The 16,767-nt window shown below is 48.2% G+C and overlaps 1 protein-coding gene across 1 annotated transcript in view; it reads right to left on the minus strand.

Moving 5' to 3' along the window:
* LOC149363124 (uncharacterized) overlaps positions 1–16,767 on the minus strand; it is a 33,646-nt gene that overhangs the window by 4,544 nt on the left and 12,335 nt on the right. The window contains exon 2 of the mRNA XM_089569894.1: positions 6,680–6,857. Within this exon, the coding sequence (XP_089426020.1) occupies positions 6,680–6,810 (131 nt within the window). The 5' untranslated portion in view covers positions 6,811–6,857. The remainder of the gene's footprint in view (positions 1–6,679; positions 6,858–16,767) is intronic.

Here is a 16,767-nt window from a genome sequence, read left to right on the forward strand (position 1 = left end):
AAGCAAAGTCAAAGAGCTGCAGGCAGGGGTGCTGAGAGCGCTCGCTTCCATCAACGCGGCCTACAGCCGCTGCCGCCAACGAAACCGCGCTGCACAAGTTGCGATCGGTGGAAAGTATAAATGTTGCTCTACAGTGGCAAATCGAGAAAACGAACGTCAAAGAAAACAGACACAAAACTATCGCAGACCGGATGAGCGCGCCCATATCTGATGACGACCGGCAGACGGAGTAAACTAGACCTTTGGCCACGCGCCAGGCTGCTCACATATTATTTGACGCTGATAGTACATCAGCAGTCATTCCTCTGCAGTAGAAAATTCGAAATGTTTCATCGCTTTCATTGTGCATGCTTGTTTCTTTGACGGTTTCGGTCTTGATGCGCGAAATGACGAGTGCGCGGCGTTACTGCAAGCCGGGAATCTGTAGACGAGATAACCAAATACCTGATCTGTCATATTATGGAGATGATGATGTATATTTATGACGCAAGGGCATCTGTGAGTAAACAGTGCCATGGGACAACGAGTTTTTAAGCACTCACGACGGGGTAGAAGAACCGTCTTTCAAGCATGCCATCCCAATGGGGCCGAGCCTCGGGCCAGGGTAGAGCTCGTACCCTTTGTATTACCGATGGGTACCCAGCGACATAAGGGATCACACCCCCCGCATGAGAGGCAGAAGCTCAAAAATCTATATGCTGCCGCCGCGGTCCTGATCTCTGCGTAAGTTTTCCTTTATATTGCCCTACTTCAAAAGCACGCCATACAAAGAAAGCTGTAAAGATGTGTGCGAGCCTTTCTTTTGGCTCTAGTACACAGGAAGAAGCTTAACGAGCACGTCCGCAACTACACGCGCTTTTCACGCGATAACGTTAAAGGCCCATCTGTGCAGAAAATAGGGTGGCGTAGGGTGGTCCATGCAGCCACCCCCGGAGAAGCAGCCTAGGTAGGCAACCTTGGCCACGTGACCTTGTGGGCTCGGCAGAACCTCCCCTCCGGAATATGGGAAAGCTAACCACAAAGGAAAGTGGCAGAAAAATGAATGGTTGATCGCGAGAGGTTGCTCGGGGAGATCAACTTTGGTCGCACAAGCCCCACCGGTGGCAGCAACTGTCATCGCGGGGCAGTGGCGCATCCCTTAAGCCTAGAACCATTGCACAAGGAGTGGTATGAGGACTCCCATGGACACATGGACATATGAATGTAAAGTTAAAAATGGCTAATTCCACGTATATGAGCATGCACTCATTAACGTTATCGCGTCATATCCTGAAAGCGGATCTTAATTGCCCCCCCCCCCTTTTTCCGCTTTCTCTGCAGTTGAAACCTAGACGTGGTCAACAAATAAACCCGAAGAGCGTTAGTGTCTTGACCACCTTAGGTGTCTTGCATAGGGGGTAGCATCTTCCGTCTCTGAAGTCTGGTTTCATAACGCCGCCGATGACTTAAGGTGTGGTGCGTATGTCGTCGAACACAATTGTGCTTAGCACTACTAGAGTAAGGAGTTTGTTCAGCAGCATCGAAACATTCGGCTAGTGTGGAGCCAAGCAGCGGCAAGGAGCGTCTTTCTCAGACCACTGAAGTGGGCCAGACAAGACTAGAAACCGGCCAAGAGCGCCTAGCCAGCGTGTAGGTCAGCACAGCAACGGCTTTTTTACGCAATAGCGTATATGCAGACACAGCGCCAAGGGTAATCGCGCTTTCTAATTTCTAAAAACTGATACGGCTGTAACTAAAGACCGGGTATAAATCTCTAATTGCAACTAGGCGTCTAAGTCGACTAGTTAAGAAGTTAATTATTAAAAATTTGTTAACCAGCTTACTACTAAAAACGATTTACCATTTTTCTGGTGTCAGCCAACACTGGTAATACTGTCCCGCAAAAGCCATATTCGTACCCAAAAGCCTATCTATTATTATTTTTGAAAGTAGGCTGTTTAGGGCGAAAATGTAGCTTTTGTGGCGTAGTATTACCAGTGTTGGCGGGCACCAGGTAACGGTGAATCGTCTTAAGTAGTCAGCTGGATAGCTAATTTTTAATAATTAACTTTTTAACTATTAGTGTAAGGCACCTAGTTGCAATTAGAGCTTCGTTGCCAGTCGTTAGTAATAACCATATCATTTCTTAGAATTTCGAAAACGCGATTATCCTCGCCGCTCTGGAACGACGAAATCCGGCTGCATTGTGCGAAAATACGTTTTTTCGAAAGCATTCACGCAAAGCAGCCCCTCCAGTTCACGTAACTAGTCGAAAAACCAGAATTTTGTCGAGCCACAGCGCCAAGAGTGATCGCGTTTTCGAAATTTTAAAAACTAGTATGGCTATTACTAACGACCGGCTACAAGTCTCTAATTGCAACTAGGCAACTAGAACTACTAGTTAAAAAGTTAATTATTAAAAATTAGTTGACCAGCTGACTACCTAAGACGATTCACCGGTTTTCTGATGTCCGCCAACACTGGTAGTACTATGCCGTAAAAGCCATATTTTTACCCCAAAAACCCTACTTCTGAATATTTTTGAAACTGTTCGATGAAACACCCGGTATATATATGCTAATTCGCATTCAGAAATTGAACGGAACTAAAAGGTGATGTTGTGGTGCTTCATTGCACTGAACAAATTGTGCGTTTGTGTATGAGCATATAGTGGCCTAGTATTTCATTCACTGCTGACCCGAAAGACGCGGGTTCGATCCCGGCCGCGGTGGTTGAATTTCTTTGGAGGAGAAATTCTAGAGGCCCGTGTGCTGTGCGATGTCAGTGCACGTAAAAGAACCCCAGGTGATCGAAATTTCCGCAGCCCTCCACTACGGCCTCTCTCATAGCCTTAGTCGCTGTGGGACGTTAAACCCCATAAACCCAACCCTCACTGTAACCTAGACAGTGATTGGTGATTGGTAATCGATAATTTTGGTTGGTGATTGCTAAACGGTAACGTGATCAGTACTTGCGATTGTAGTCGACGAACGTGATCGGCACCGTCATAGTGGATTGGTAATCGTGAAGAAATGGGAAATAAAAGTAATAAAAAGAGAAAAAGATTATGATGATGACAGTGAATTTTTATGGCGCAAGGGCGTCTGTGGCCAGAGCGCCGCGGCACAAGGTATTTTCGTTTGCTCAAGGTGGCGTCAAAGACTTATTTCCCAAGCATTTCACCATACAGAAGCCGAGGGACAGGCAGTGCAACTGGGAATCGAACCCCGCACCTCCGGCATGCGAGGCGGATGCTCAAACGACCAGGCCACCGCAGCGGTCCAAGAGGAAAAAAAGGAAAAAAGAAGGAAGAGGCGCAATCGTGTCTACTTTTCGATCACACCGTAAAACAGCGCGCTTACACGGGACGAAGAAAGAAGACACGCACACACACAGCGCTCAACTTACAACTGCATGGTTTATTGCATTGCTCGCAATAAATACCGGAAAGGAAAACAAAAAACAACCAAAGGAAGGCGAGGAGATATCCTCCTGTCGCATCATGTCGTCAAAGGTTATTCAAGATATTTAATCTCTTTTCTTGTCAGTGCCATCGATGGAGTGCTAACGCATGACGCGCCTTTCCTGACTATGATGAATGCTTCATATAGTTCACGTTTGTGCTGATGATTGTACCGCCTCAAAATCTGGCTTCGTCCAAGGTTAGGTGTGCAATGACAGGCAGATACGTGTTTTGCCAGCGTGCTGCCGTATCCCGTGCGGATGTTAATGGCGTGCTCTCGTAGACGGTCGTTTCTGCAGCGTCCACTTTGGCCCACATAAGATGCGCCGCATCACAGCGGTATCTCGTAGATTATCTCCGTGTCACAGGTGGTGAACATTTTTTCATGTTTCTTACTGCACCGCGCTGGTTTTGGGGCATCTTCATTCACCATTCTGCAAAGCATATTGAGCTTTCTGGGTGCGGTTAGGACCAAGTTCACTCCAGCACGCCCTACTATCTTCTTCAACGAGTGGCTGATCCCGTGCAGATACGGCATAACAGCCATCTTCTCTCTTTCTTTGCGTGGCCTCATCGGGAGGCTAGATAGGCGGAGATCCTTCAGGAGCTTGAAGCCGATCCCTGAAATGAGGGCATCCGGGAAACCCGCTTCGCGTAGACGTTTCAGCTGAGATTCCATGCTAGCTTGCTGTCGGTGATGGCACGATCTTTTGAGGGCATTGTTCAAGGCGCCCAAAGCTATTGCTCGTTTGACAAGCTTCGTATGCGCGGACGAGTAAGGCAGAAGGCATTTCTTAGACCTCGGAGCATAGCACCAACACAGATGGTCTTCACTCGAGAACAACCGTAGGTCAAGGTACTGAAGTTGGCCTTCGTCAGGCAGTTCTTTCGTGAGTTCAAACTCACCCAAACTTTCAGAGAAGACCTTGAAAAGGGCCTCCACGTCCTTGCCTGGGTCCTGATCCGACTTTTTGTAGACAACGAGGAAGTCGTCGACAAAACGGAAAACCCTTATCACGCTGGTGTTCAGCAACGCTTCTTTTAGCCGACGATCAGCCTTCGCAAGCAGAAGATCGCTGAGTAGAGGTGCGACACAGGATCCTATGCACACGCCCTTCTTCTGTACAAACAGTTCTTCATTGAAACTGATGAACGTTGACCTTAGGTAGAAAGCCATCGCCTCGAGGAACTTCTCTGTGCTGATTCCGCAAGCGTTTTGAAACCGGACACTCCCCAGTGCTTCAATGCCTTCTCTTACCACAGCAAACAGAGAGGGGTGCGGTAGTGAGTAGTATATATCCTTTACATCGATGGAAAATACACCCACTCCTTTCGGGTCTGAGCCATGAAGGAAAGTGGAGACTACTTCAGGCTTCTTGACCTGGAACGGATCTTCTATGGCTATCAAAGAAAGTGAGTCTTGTAGAAACTTGCCCATGAAGTGCTGCCATGGAGTGTGTAAGCGCGCTGTTTTACGGTGTGATCATGTACCAACTGGCCCGGCAACTATCCTTACTACTTTTCGAACCTGGCTTTTTTTTTTTTTCAAGTGTTTGCGTCGTCCCAAGCACGTCCTACATCCCGCCCAAGCACGTCCGCATCGTTCCTCGCGCGTGCTTTAAATGCTGCGTGTTTGTTGGTTCACAGCGCCGATGATAACAGTTCGAGATTTTAGCTCATATGGTATTACTTACGGTGGGCTACAGGTCTCTCAATAATTGAGGAAACTACCAGTAATACTTAACTATTCAATTATAGTTAACCTGCCGGCCAGTTACACGTCTTAGCTGTATTCTGATGTACTATCAGCAACGAATAAAACGCGAACAAGAAAAATGAGGTAACAACCTAAATATCCCCACATATTAACTGCTATAGAGAGCAAATACAAGCAACGTTGATTAACACTTCTGTAGAATAGTATTTGCGCTTTCGAAGTGACATTAGCCTCCGCTCATACACAGGTTCCCCTGTCTAAAAACTTATTTTTCTGTTCCTGGCTAAGTAATCTTGATCGCGTTTCATTTCTTGCTGATAGTATTACACCGCTAACAATGTTATACCGAAAAAACCGCTCATCTAACTAAAGAGCCCTATTGTTGAAAATTGTGTAAAGTCTTACGTCAAACATCTTGCATATATAGTATAATGTGTCATCACGCGGAACCGCCAGGGTGAAGGGCATAAATTGGTGCTAGCGTGCTTCGATTGATCGAAAACGTCTTAAAAATCAGAAGAGAAAACGCAGCGCAAAAATCAGGGACACAAGAGAAGAGGCAAACAACCGGACTGGCGGTGAACTAATGACCGAAATTTCAGTCGTTAGTTCAACGCCAGTCCTGTTGTTTGTGTCTTCTCTTGTGTCCCTGATTTTTGCGCTGCGTTTTTTTTTTTTACTTAAGATGACCCACCGACTAGCCCATGCCAAGTTTTTGATTGATTGGTTGTGGTCTTTGACTTGGTTAGATGTCTTGAACGCATGCACTGATGCGTGCATTGTTAAATAGGACAATGCTAATTAGCGATTATGTAATTCAACAAGATTAATTCGATTTCTGAGGTGGTTTCCTATTTTAACGGTTCGATTCGTGTGAGTGATGTATCGATGTCTAAGGTGTCTCGTCTCTCCGGCGGAAACTTTCCGTCCATCGCGGAGTCCGTCAAGGGGCGCTGCGACCCCGTTTGTCTGCGAAGCCCCCCCCCCCCCCCCCCCCCCCCCTCCTTCCCTTCACCGCCCTCCCCCTGCGGTTGCAGATAGCAGCTACCGATTAGTGGAGGCGGTCCGATAACGCTACCGCGTTCTACTCTTAAAAGCGAAGCTTAAGTCTCCTCCATTTTTTCATCCCAACACTGGAGGCAAACAGCGAAAACACTGACAGTGCAGCACACACCAAGTGAGCATGCATAAGTCACACGCAGTGCAAATATGCATTCTAACCGGAGGAACGCCAGATAGACTAGCCTAATCGGCTCTCATTCGGTTGATTCACTCTACGCATGACACCCGATTTTAAAATCCTGGCTCACGGAACAACACAACATGCTCTGGGCGTTACAAGTGCGTTTGCACACGTGAGACGTTTTGTTCGATCAGAAATTTCCGCTTGACAATTTCTGTTCGCATAAACAGGAAATATGTTACAATCCCATGCCCGGGGAACAGCGACGCGCTGGAAAGACACATTATTCAGTTACCGCCAGGGAGCATGACGTCGACTTTCACTCGAGCAGTCCTACCTGTGGGTTTCCTTGCCGAAGAGCAGAGCCCAGAGTACGGCCAGGGAGCAGGCAGCGCAAAAGAACAGCAGGACGGCGTCCACCGGGGACGGCCGGTAGCTGGAGCGCTGGCTCTGGAGGTTGGCCTCCATGCCGCAGGGCGAAGGGAGGGCCAAGTACACCCTTGCCGATGAACCCTCTTGGACGCAGCCATGGAGATTAATCGGGAAAGTAGCCAGATGTAAAGCACGAGAAAATGTGATAGCTTATTCTCCACAAACTACAGCGCTTAGCAATAGCACCTCTCTACACAGGTTACCTGTTCTCTTTAATTTCTCTCTCATTTCAAAGTAGACAAGGTTCAAAAGAGGGCTTCTCGGCAAAAAATATAACGACCACCGACATACATCAGTATTGCATCTTTTAATCAAAGCTGGCCTGACGAGAATAATTGAACGAAATTGTTCTAGCCGAATTAAACCCATGTAACAATTTAATAAAGGACAATACAGACTCGGCGAATTGCTTTTTTTTTCGTTTGGATATGCAACCCGGAAACTACATCAGCTAGCTTTAACTCCTCTTCGTGTCAGTAATAATTGCATCAAATACCCATTCCATCCACGAAATGTGTCCAATTGGAAGAGCCTCACTAACAATGAAGCTTTGCAACCACCACTGACGCAGTTCGCACAACGTATTGTCTATTATTCTTTTCCTGCATTTTTCACGCTACTTTTTTACTGTATATTGTATTTTTGGTTTGTTCTGATACTGTGCTCAAGTTATTGTATTGCTGATGCTGGCAGCAGCGTTTCAAGTTCTACTGTTACTCTATCGCCATTTTTTTTGGCCTCTTTCTGTATCAATGAATAAAAAAGTAAAACTGATAGAACTCCCTTTCCCCCATGCGCCCTGTGTCTGGGTTCTAAGATGATCCCATAGTTTTACACCGCTCTCCTTCGCGTTTTGATATTCGTTTACAGCTGTTAAATTTTATACTCCTAACTCTGCCGCCCTGCGCACGGCCGTTCTACCTTGCGGGGGCTTAGTACGTCAGCAGTGAAGCGTTCACGAAACTGGAAATAATCAGGGTTGAGAATTAAATGTGGAGCCCTCCACTACGGCGACCCTCATAGCCTGAGTAGCTTTGGTATGTTAAACCCCATTAAACCAAGCCATGGAATTAAAGAATTAGGGTGTAAATTATTCTACAAAATTTATTACGACACAACATCTCTTCAAGTTCCAGGCACTATTACACATCTCGACGTCGCGATCAGGTATACGCGGCGTTTCCGCGTGAGCACAGGTAATTTTTTTTCTAAAGAAAGCTTATCGAGGAATAAAGATGGCTTCTGCAGCATAATAACATCAATAATGCGAAGAAGTTAGGTGAATCATGGTATTTCAGGCACCTAATCCTAATTCCACATTTGCAGCTGGCCTTTTAAAGTCCTGATTTCGTTTTAATCATAGCCATACCAGTTTTTTAAATTTTGTAAACCGCACTGACACTCGTAGCTGTCACGTGACAAATTTAGCCCACCCCTCACGTCATTTGGAAACCACGCGGCAGCGGAGAGCGCGCAGTCATAACGACAAGCAACCGTCGCTCGGCGACGCGCGTGTCACGTGCCCTTCTCGGGACCACCTAGGCGGGGCAGCAGTAGCAGAATGTATGAATAAACATTCATTGATAAAAGTGTTTGTTGGAGCTGTTGCGAGTGGGGCCCTGGAGTGGGGCAGTGGCGTCTGCTGACTACTTGACGATGGTCAGCAGCGGCTCCTGGTATTCCAGGGAGACGCTGGCCAGCTTCACCGTCCACTTCTTCAAGGTCGTATCAGGTGGCTTAAAGTGGTTGAGTTTCTGTGGACATGTCTATGTGATATGGGCGAAATTATACGGGTGTCTCTACACCAAGGACACGCATCTACGTATAGTGTTGGTCGAAGGCGATAGAAGTGGTGGAGATTAGGGTATGTGAGGATCTGAACTCATAGAAGTGGTGGATATTAGGGTATGTGAGGATCTGAACTCGCCGCAGATAGTATGAGTCTTCAGGCGAAAGGTGTCTGGGAGGTGGGAGGTGGAGGTTATAGTGCCTGTTGAGACGCAAGGTGTCTGGGCGTGCGGCGGAGCCGGTGGATACGGGGTAGAGCTCAGAGTGTAGACCATACTCGCTGAGGAGAATCGCGAGCTAAGGTATCAGCCCCTACGTTACCAGCCAGACTCTTGTTTTCGGAGACATGGCCTTGTTGGAGAGTATGCCTCAGGATGTGGAGAGCTTGCCTTGGTACACGACCAATCGTGTGAGCTCGGCAAGTAGATAAGTGAGCTGTGGGAATGGGCGTCAATCAATTTAATGGTGAGGGCAATAGCAATGGCTTCAGCGGCGGAAGGGTCTACTGCCCGGAAGGAAGGGGCCAGGTATGGAATGTTGGTGCAGTCTAGTGCTGCTCAAGCGTATGGTTGTGGCTGGGCATAGGAGGTAATATCCACGTGGATGTCTGTGGTTTCCAGTCTATACTGTTTAAGATGCCTAAGGCGGGCCTGTCTTCTGGCCGTTTTATGTTCGTGGTGCATTCGGCGGAGGATAGGGTCAAGGTTGGGATAGGTGTGGATCTCAGTGAAAAGCACGCCCGCGAGTGCAGATGTCTGTGAGGCCTGGGGATCGCCAGTGTGGTGGAGAATGGCTCTGCCTGTGGAGGAGGTGAGCAAAAAAGTGCGTTGGGAGGTAAGGACAGCGTCATGGAGTTCTTCAAAGTGGTTGTGAATGATCAGGGTGAGCAGGCAGGCCGTGAACGTGCACACTTGAAGGCCGAGAGCAATCTTGTAGAGGGTGCGGATTAGGCCGTCAACATGCTCCGGGGACCCCGGACCAGGACGAATTTTGCTTTAACTGCGAAGTTTCTGAGAAAGCTGTATAGCTTTCATTTGTAGCCGTATCGCTGCGCTCGGGTGGATAACAATGAGTAATTACTTCCTTATTACAAATATACTCCACCTGGAGGGTTTCCCCTAAACATTTGACCAACACAGTTCCCACTTCACGTTACTGATCAATTCGCTCTCGCCCTACCATAAGCTAGCCATCCCGGTTAGCTCAATTGGTAGAGCAACTGCTCCGGTGAAGCAGTAGTCGCGAGTTCGTACCACGGACCAGGACGAATTTTGTTGCGAAAGCAACACTACGCTAGTCGCCGAGCAATTTCGCGGAGCTGACGAAAGGCCATACCGCGCATGCGCGAGCAGCAGTGACGTCACACGGCGCACAGCTGGCGAGCCGCGGCCGTCGCTGCGCGGGTGACTCAGAGGTGCCGCCGCCGCGCTCGCCAGTTGCGCATGCACAGTAGCGGCTCAATAAGCACTTTCGTCTGGGCGAGTTGGTTCTTAACAGAAATTAATGGAATAAAATTGCGCAAAGGGATTGAAGAAAACGAAAGAGACGTGAGGATAGGTCAGAGCGCAAACTTCCAACTAGTTTTTATTTCTAAGACACCGGTATCCGGTATTATTTTGGTATTATTTCTGGGCTCATTCTAAGGCAATTTTGCGATTTTTACGCATGTAAGACGCATATAGCTTGCGCCTTATAAAGCGTTAAATACTTATGCACCAAAAAAACAGCATTGGCTCGCACTGGCGGAAAAGGACCAGGCAACTAAAAAGTAAGCATCCAAGAAACAAGGACGGATAACTTACTGCAAGTAACAAAAACTCAAGAGGTCAGAACTGCATTAATTCATCGGAAAAGAAGCAGACTGTAGAAATATATAGAAAGTGTAAAAAGCAAATGTGGAAGGAATCCTTTCGTCTGAGGATCGTGATAATTCAACAGGCAGCGCCCCACTCTTTGAAGCTGCACCAGGGTGTTCCAGAACGCCAAGCTTCAAAAGGAAATCTAACCATTAATATGACACATGTCCACCGTGTGGTAAATCTGCAGAACTAAATGCAAATCTGATAGTAGAATGTGGCATTAGCTATCTCGATGGGACGCAGGCTGTCACTCTCCCTGAGGCCCTAGGATTTCAAGATACCATAGATAATTGAATGAAATTGGAGTACTAATTATCAAAAAGCGATTATCAGATTTGTGGCTCAAAAGCAGGGCAGTGACGTGAGTTCAGGATAAAAATTCTTTTTTAACAATGGTTAATTTCTATATAATACTGTTAAGTTTCACGGATTCGTTGAAGAAGTACAAGGGAAAGGAATAGCCGAGCTTGGTGGCAACTGCCACCACCCTATTTTAAAGGGGGCGCTACTAACTTCAATCCATTGCATTTTTCAAAAAAAAAAATCTTATCAGACTATAACAAGGTACCCATGTGGGCTAGTTGGTGTACATCAGACATAGCTTCACCAGCGAAAGTACGAGACACCAGGAGAACACAGGACAACGCGTTGTCCTGTGTTGTTCTTCTCCTGATGTCTCGTACTTTCGCTTGTGATGTTATGCCTATAAGAATATAACAGGCAAACTACAAATTTATTTAAAACAGGCGCCTAGCTTACTTATTAACATGATCCCCTGTTTTCTGACGCTGCCGTCACAGATGCCACAGAAGCGATTCTTATGAAACTCAAAATGCCTATTTTTAATAATCACTGGTGGGCTTCGCTGAAGCACCCTGCATATGGTACGAGAGCATAAATGCAACAACACTGTCTTCCAGTATAGTTATATTTTCCGAAAGTTTTTACTCACTGAAATCATTTGCCTTCAGATGCTGCTGCTGTCGATGTCAACGATGCATTGCTGACAGCACTCTTTCGTGTGCTGCAGTTCTGTCAATGTGTTTCATGCCGCAATTATCTACGTATTGTACGCACACCATAATGACGTCGGGCAATGTGAGCGCGTCATTTAAAAAATGCGCGAATAAGGCTTCTGTGTATTTAAAACAAAAATATAGCTGCAAGTGCAGCGATATTACCGCCGTTCTCTCTTTCCCTGTTTCGTTTCCGCCCCACTGCTAGATATATGGCCAGATTTCGTCTATACTGCCGAAGAAGGTAGGAGCGATCTATGGCAAAGGCCGCGGTCAAGCGATAGGCTTCGTGGACGTAACACTGGCATGTCGCCTGAACTTTGCAACAAAACCATATAGGAAGGGTAGCCCGAGTGTGTATGAGGTGGTTCATGGAGTGTGCGGATTCCGCAGTCGGTATAATAATCGACTGAGTTCGTAGTCTAGATAGATTTCTCATTTTAGAGCGCAGCTCTTTGGCGTCCGTTCCTGGGTTTCGCGTCGTCGTCGGCCTCGTAACCAGCTCCGCCCCCCTTTCATCCCCCCAGCGCTAGCAGCGACCGACTGATAACGACCGACTGATACCGCTGGATGCCGCTGACGCCGCTAGAGAGTCAAGATAACGTGACTGCATAGAACACCGTCGCCGCCATGCAGAAAGAGGAGGAAAGGGTCCCCCCCCCCTGTTCTTGTGTGGCGGATAGGGTGCTCTTCAGTTGCCGACGCGCCGGTTATTTCACGTAGGCCCCGGCACGTCGACGAATACGTGACCACCTTCCCACGGCTAGACCTGGTTCTTAGCGCTGCGGAAGCGAGGGTATCATATTGTTTGTGTCGGCATCGGCGGCGTTGTCCCTGAAACCAACTCCGCAGCTGGGGTTGACTCACTATCGAAAAGGTGAAACAGCTTATTTGCTGCGCTCAAATTTCGCATTAGGAAGTAACGTAATCGTCGGTAATTTTTTTTTTAGGAGGACAGGCGGTCACCAGAAAGCACCGCCTACCCAGCCTGATAGTACTTGTGGTACGCTTGCAGAATACATCTATGGTATTGGCTCACTTTAGATATGCCCTAAAATCACCCCCACGGATCGCGCCACGTCCGTAGAACGGCTTACCCAGTGGAGGCCCGAAGACGCTGCTAGAACGCAGAGACTGCTCATCTCGCGTCGACTTCAGCGATGTCCCAGCTGGCTGATCACGAGCTGCGTCGCACTCGGACAGCGAGACACTTCCAACAGCCGACCGCGCTTGCAGGCTCGTCGCCCCGCCTTCCAGTCCCTCCTTCTTGGGCGCATTCTCTTCCGCTGGCGCCGCGTTTCTTGCCTCCTGGCCGACGCCTGCCTCTTGAGCGAAGGATTTCATGACTCGTCCATGCAATTCGCTGGTGCGTTCTCTGGTTTTGCCGTCGTCCTCCGAGTCTAAAGGCTCTTGGACGTGCGACGGGGCACGAGTAATGCTGGAGGTCAGCAAGAAAGCAGTGTCTAAAGTTTTTAGACCCGTTTGTTTGTCTGAATGCGACGAATCGTCGGGTACAGGGGTCTTAGTGCAGTCTGTTTTCGGCTTGATGGCTTTATCTGGCTGTACAAAATTCTCGTCTGCCTTGTCTGCAGAAGACGGCTGCGCAAGAGAAGTAACTGTCGAGGATGCTTCTCTTCCCACTGTGATCTCGCCGTTTCTTTGGCTTTCGACGGAAGGTGACCTGGTACCTTTTGAAGAACGCTTCCCCGTTTGCGACTCCTCTACCGTGGACTTCAGTGCACTGTCCTTGATTGCCGGGCGAGCGTCGGCGTTCGTTGTAGCCGTTTGATCTTGGGCGATGGCTTTATCCTTCCTTCGTGACTTCCGCTTGCCGCTGCGAGCTTTTTTGCTCCCCTTTACGGACTCTTCTCGCTGCGAAAAATCATCTGGAGATGTCTTAGACGGGGGCTGTTCGATGTCTGGGCGGCTCCCACGGCCGCCGTTCTTCATCGCGTTCGTCTTCCTGGCAGCTTTCTTGCCACCGCAGCTCTTGTTCGCTGTACTGGACAGCTCAGGAACTTTGCCTTCGCTGTAACTTACCGGCGATGGTTGACTGGGAGAGCCCTTGACTTGTTCAATTTTTCGGCGAGGTGTACTATAGGCTTGACCGAACGGCACGAAGTATGTTTCTTCTTTGTCCTCGTCGTTCGCCAGATAGTCTCTGCTGCTGAAGCAGACTTACAGTTTTTGTCTAGCCACTCTACAATTCAACGATTAAACAATAATGCCAAAATAGGAGCAGCCAAAATAATGCCAAAATAAGACTGCACTGGTTCAGTGAGTGCATTACGAACATATTGTACCTAACTAACGGGACCACAAGAAGACCACGGCAGCACAGGTTAAGACATAACAAGTCAAGCAATAAAACTAAGTGCTATTATACCGTGAAATATCTAGATTTTGTGCAGTATATATGACTAAAGTAGGCACAGATAGATCCTACAGCGTACACAGCAAAACCAGCCAGCCTGGCCATATATACTGAAATATCCTTTCCGAAAAGACAGTAGCGAAGACATCCCTGAATCCAGAGTCCCTGAAGCCGCGTGTGGCAGCGGCAGGTGTAGCTCGGCAGCGGAAGAAAACCGGCATCAATCGACAGCGAGTTTTAGAATAGGGAGACTGCCGGTTAGGTGAAATAGGGAAATAGCAGGGTGCCAGTGCGCATGCGCAGAAAAATAACTTCCCCCGGTTTATCGTTCCACGCATGCGCACTGGCGTCTCGCTATTCCCTTATGCCCCTAACCGATAGAGTCTGCCTATTGTACCCTATCTAAAACTCGCTAATAATCGAGACGAAGCCATTAGCAAGTTGCAAATCGTCCGGTGGCTGCGCCATGTGTAGCTCGCTTTACGCATTTTTCTGGCTTATAAAAGCGTGTTTTCGGTAAAAACAGATATATTTGCTATCAGGTGACCCTACCCTGTTGGTCCAGACTGACTTAGTATTCAACTTTAGTGTTCCTTTGAGCTGTGCTGTAGCTGTGCGCACTGCCCTGGTGGCTTGAAACAGCCACCGGTGGGGCTTGCCACCATGGTGAAAATAAAAAGCTCAAGAGGGATTGTCCGGCTATAATCTTGAAGCCTAGTCGCGGGCGTGTTTTTGTTTCTGCAACGTTCTTTTCATTTTTGCCTTTGCTCCTATAGTCCATCGGTTTTCTCAGTATATTGCATCATTTGCCTCAATTACTGTCTTTTATCTGTTGCTTTTATGATGTTTCCCCCTACAAAATGCCCCAGTGGGGGCGCTGTAGTTATTTTGTATAAATAAAGAAATAAAAAGTAAAAAGGAGGGAGTAGGCCCCCACGTCATAGCCTGCGGTGATATCCGTCACCGCTGCCCGCGCGCACGCGCGGGCCTGCGCAGCAAACTGACTGCAAAAGAACCTCCTTGCTGCAGGCGCCCGCGCCATTGACCGCGCAGATGCGCACACTAAAGCATACCAACACTAAAACATTAGGGACTGACTCGCAGCGTCACGCTCCCTCCTGAGTTTCATCTTCTTGCTTGCTAGGTTTGCTCTTCCCGAGAAATCATTACTTCAGCCGCCACCTGCTGCGGTGGGCAGTTTGCGCACAGAATGCACAGATGCGCTAGCCCTTTACTACGCTAGCCCCAGTCACTGCGCTAGCCTCAATTACTACGCTTGCCCCAGCCCTAGATGCGCTAGCCCCAGTTACTCTGTGGGCTCCCTACGGGAGCGAAAGTTTCGAGTTTGTAGTCCCTGCGCAGCTCGCACCTCAACTCGTCAGACGCGATACGTGGTCCAAAAGTATCCGTGCAGTGCGGAGAAGCCGGCACCTGAACATCGTTGAGCACTAGACTGCTGCTGAAAATTTCACTGGTCCACGTACTCTTCTCGCGCTTTGCAGTATTTCCTTGTGTCCGAGTCCACGTGTTCAATGAAAAGTTGTTTTCGTGTGAAAAGAAAGCAATTTAATGTCGTTTCTGGAACTCTAAAAACGAAAAAAAGATTCCAGAATTGTACCGTTTACATTAGATAATGCTACCCATTTTTTTCACAACTCATAGACTTTTTTTTTTGCAGCCTACTTATTACTAATCAGCTGCGTAGAGAGAGAGAAAGGAATTTTAATGAGGGAAAGGTGGAGAGGTCGGCCGGTGGTAACATGGCCCTGGCCTGCTACTCCACACAGGGGAAAGGGAAGAGGAGGAAAAGGAAAGTGCGAATGAAGGCTGATGATGGCATAATACAATAAGTTTCTAGGGTGATGTCTACTCACACACACACCACACACACCACACTGGCTGGCACTCGCATCGCGGTGAGTAGACGCACATAAAACTCATAAAACTGGTGTCAGCAATACAAACACCGACACATGTCATTAACCATGTAGGTTGTGCACAGGCGGTCACAGACGAGTATCCAGGCCTGTTTCACAGAAAAAGTTGAGCAGGGCCTTTGTCACACGGCACCAATCAGAACGTCTCGTCCTGGCGCCCAGAAGAGTTTCCTCAGAGAGAGGGCGAGAGTCCAGTCGTTTCACGGAATCAGCTGCGTAATTCCGTGCAAAGGTATATGGACTAGAATAAAACAAGTTCGGCAGCCAAAACTAATCTGACTTAGCTGCCAACCGCTCTGACCAATGCACCAAGCACCCTTGAATGTAAGAGCTGCTGCTTTTCCTCATGACTTAGATGCTTGGAAGAGCAATATGGCGGACCTACGCGCAGCTCTTGCTCCCGAAGGGTGCCTACACACTAACTCTACGCCCTACCCTATAATGACCCTTGATGAGCAGGTTTTACCTTTCCTCTATGCGCAGCGCCCTGCGTGACATCAGAACGGTTTGGAGGCAGCTTTCAACAGACGCTTTGTACACCTCAACCATTTTATATATAGTCGGATACAACACAAGAACGAACTGACAGATGTCCCTCAAAGCATGTCTAGCTCCAGCTAATGGCGTCGACCGATTCTCAAGACGCCGCGTTTAATCCAAGTAAGCCGCGGTTATTCCCCTTTCATCTGCAGCCCCCTGCAATTTCATGCTAGCATGTGCAAGGGGATCTGTCAAGGGGCGATGGGAAGAATCGACCGGTGCGACATAGACTGAAGGGGTCCTTTGAAGGGCATTCGTCGCTTTATGCTTGAGTTGTATTCAACTATACAGTCACCTTAACTTCAATTGCGTGGCACAATGCGCTGCCCGTGCAAGCTCTGAAGTACAGGAAACGGCACTCGTGATGACGATCAAAGGGTCTTGCCGCCGCGTGGTTTCGTTTTCTGAGCATCGCTGACAGTCTGCAGCGACAGCGGCTATCGATAGTGCATCAGTCAGCCAAGCCTGGCTGTGCTCCG

The sequence above is a fragment of the Amblyomma mixtum genome, chromosome 2 (genome assembly GCF_055824585.1).
Source record: "Amblyomma mixtum isolate Tamu chromosome 2, ASM5582458v1, whole genome shotgun sequence".
Lineage (NCBI taxonomy): Eukaryota > Metazoa > Arthropoda > Arachnida > Ixodida > Ixodidae > Amblyomma > Amblyomma mixtum.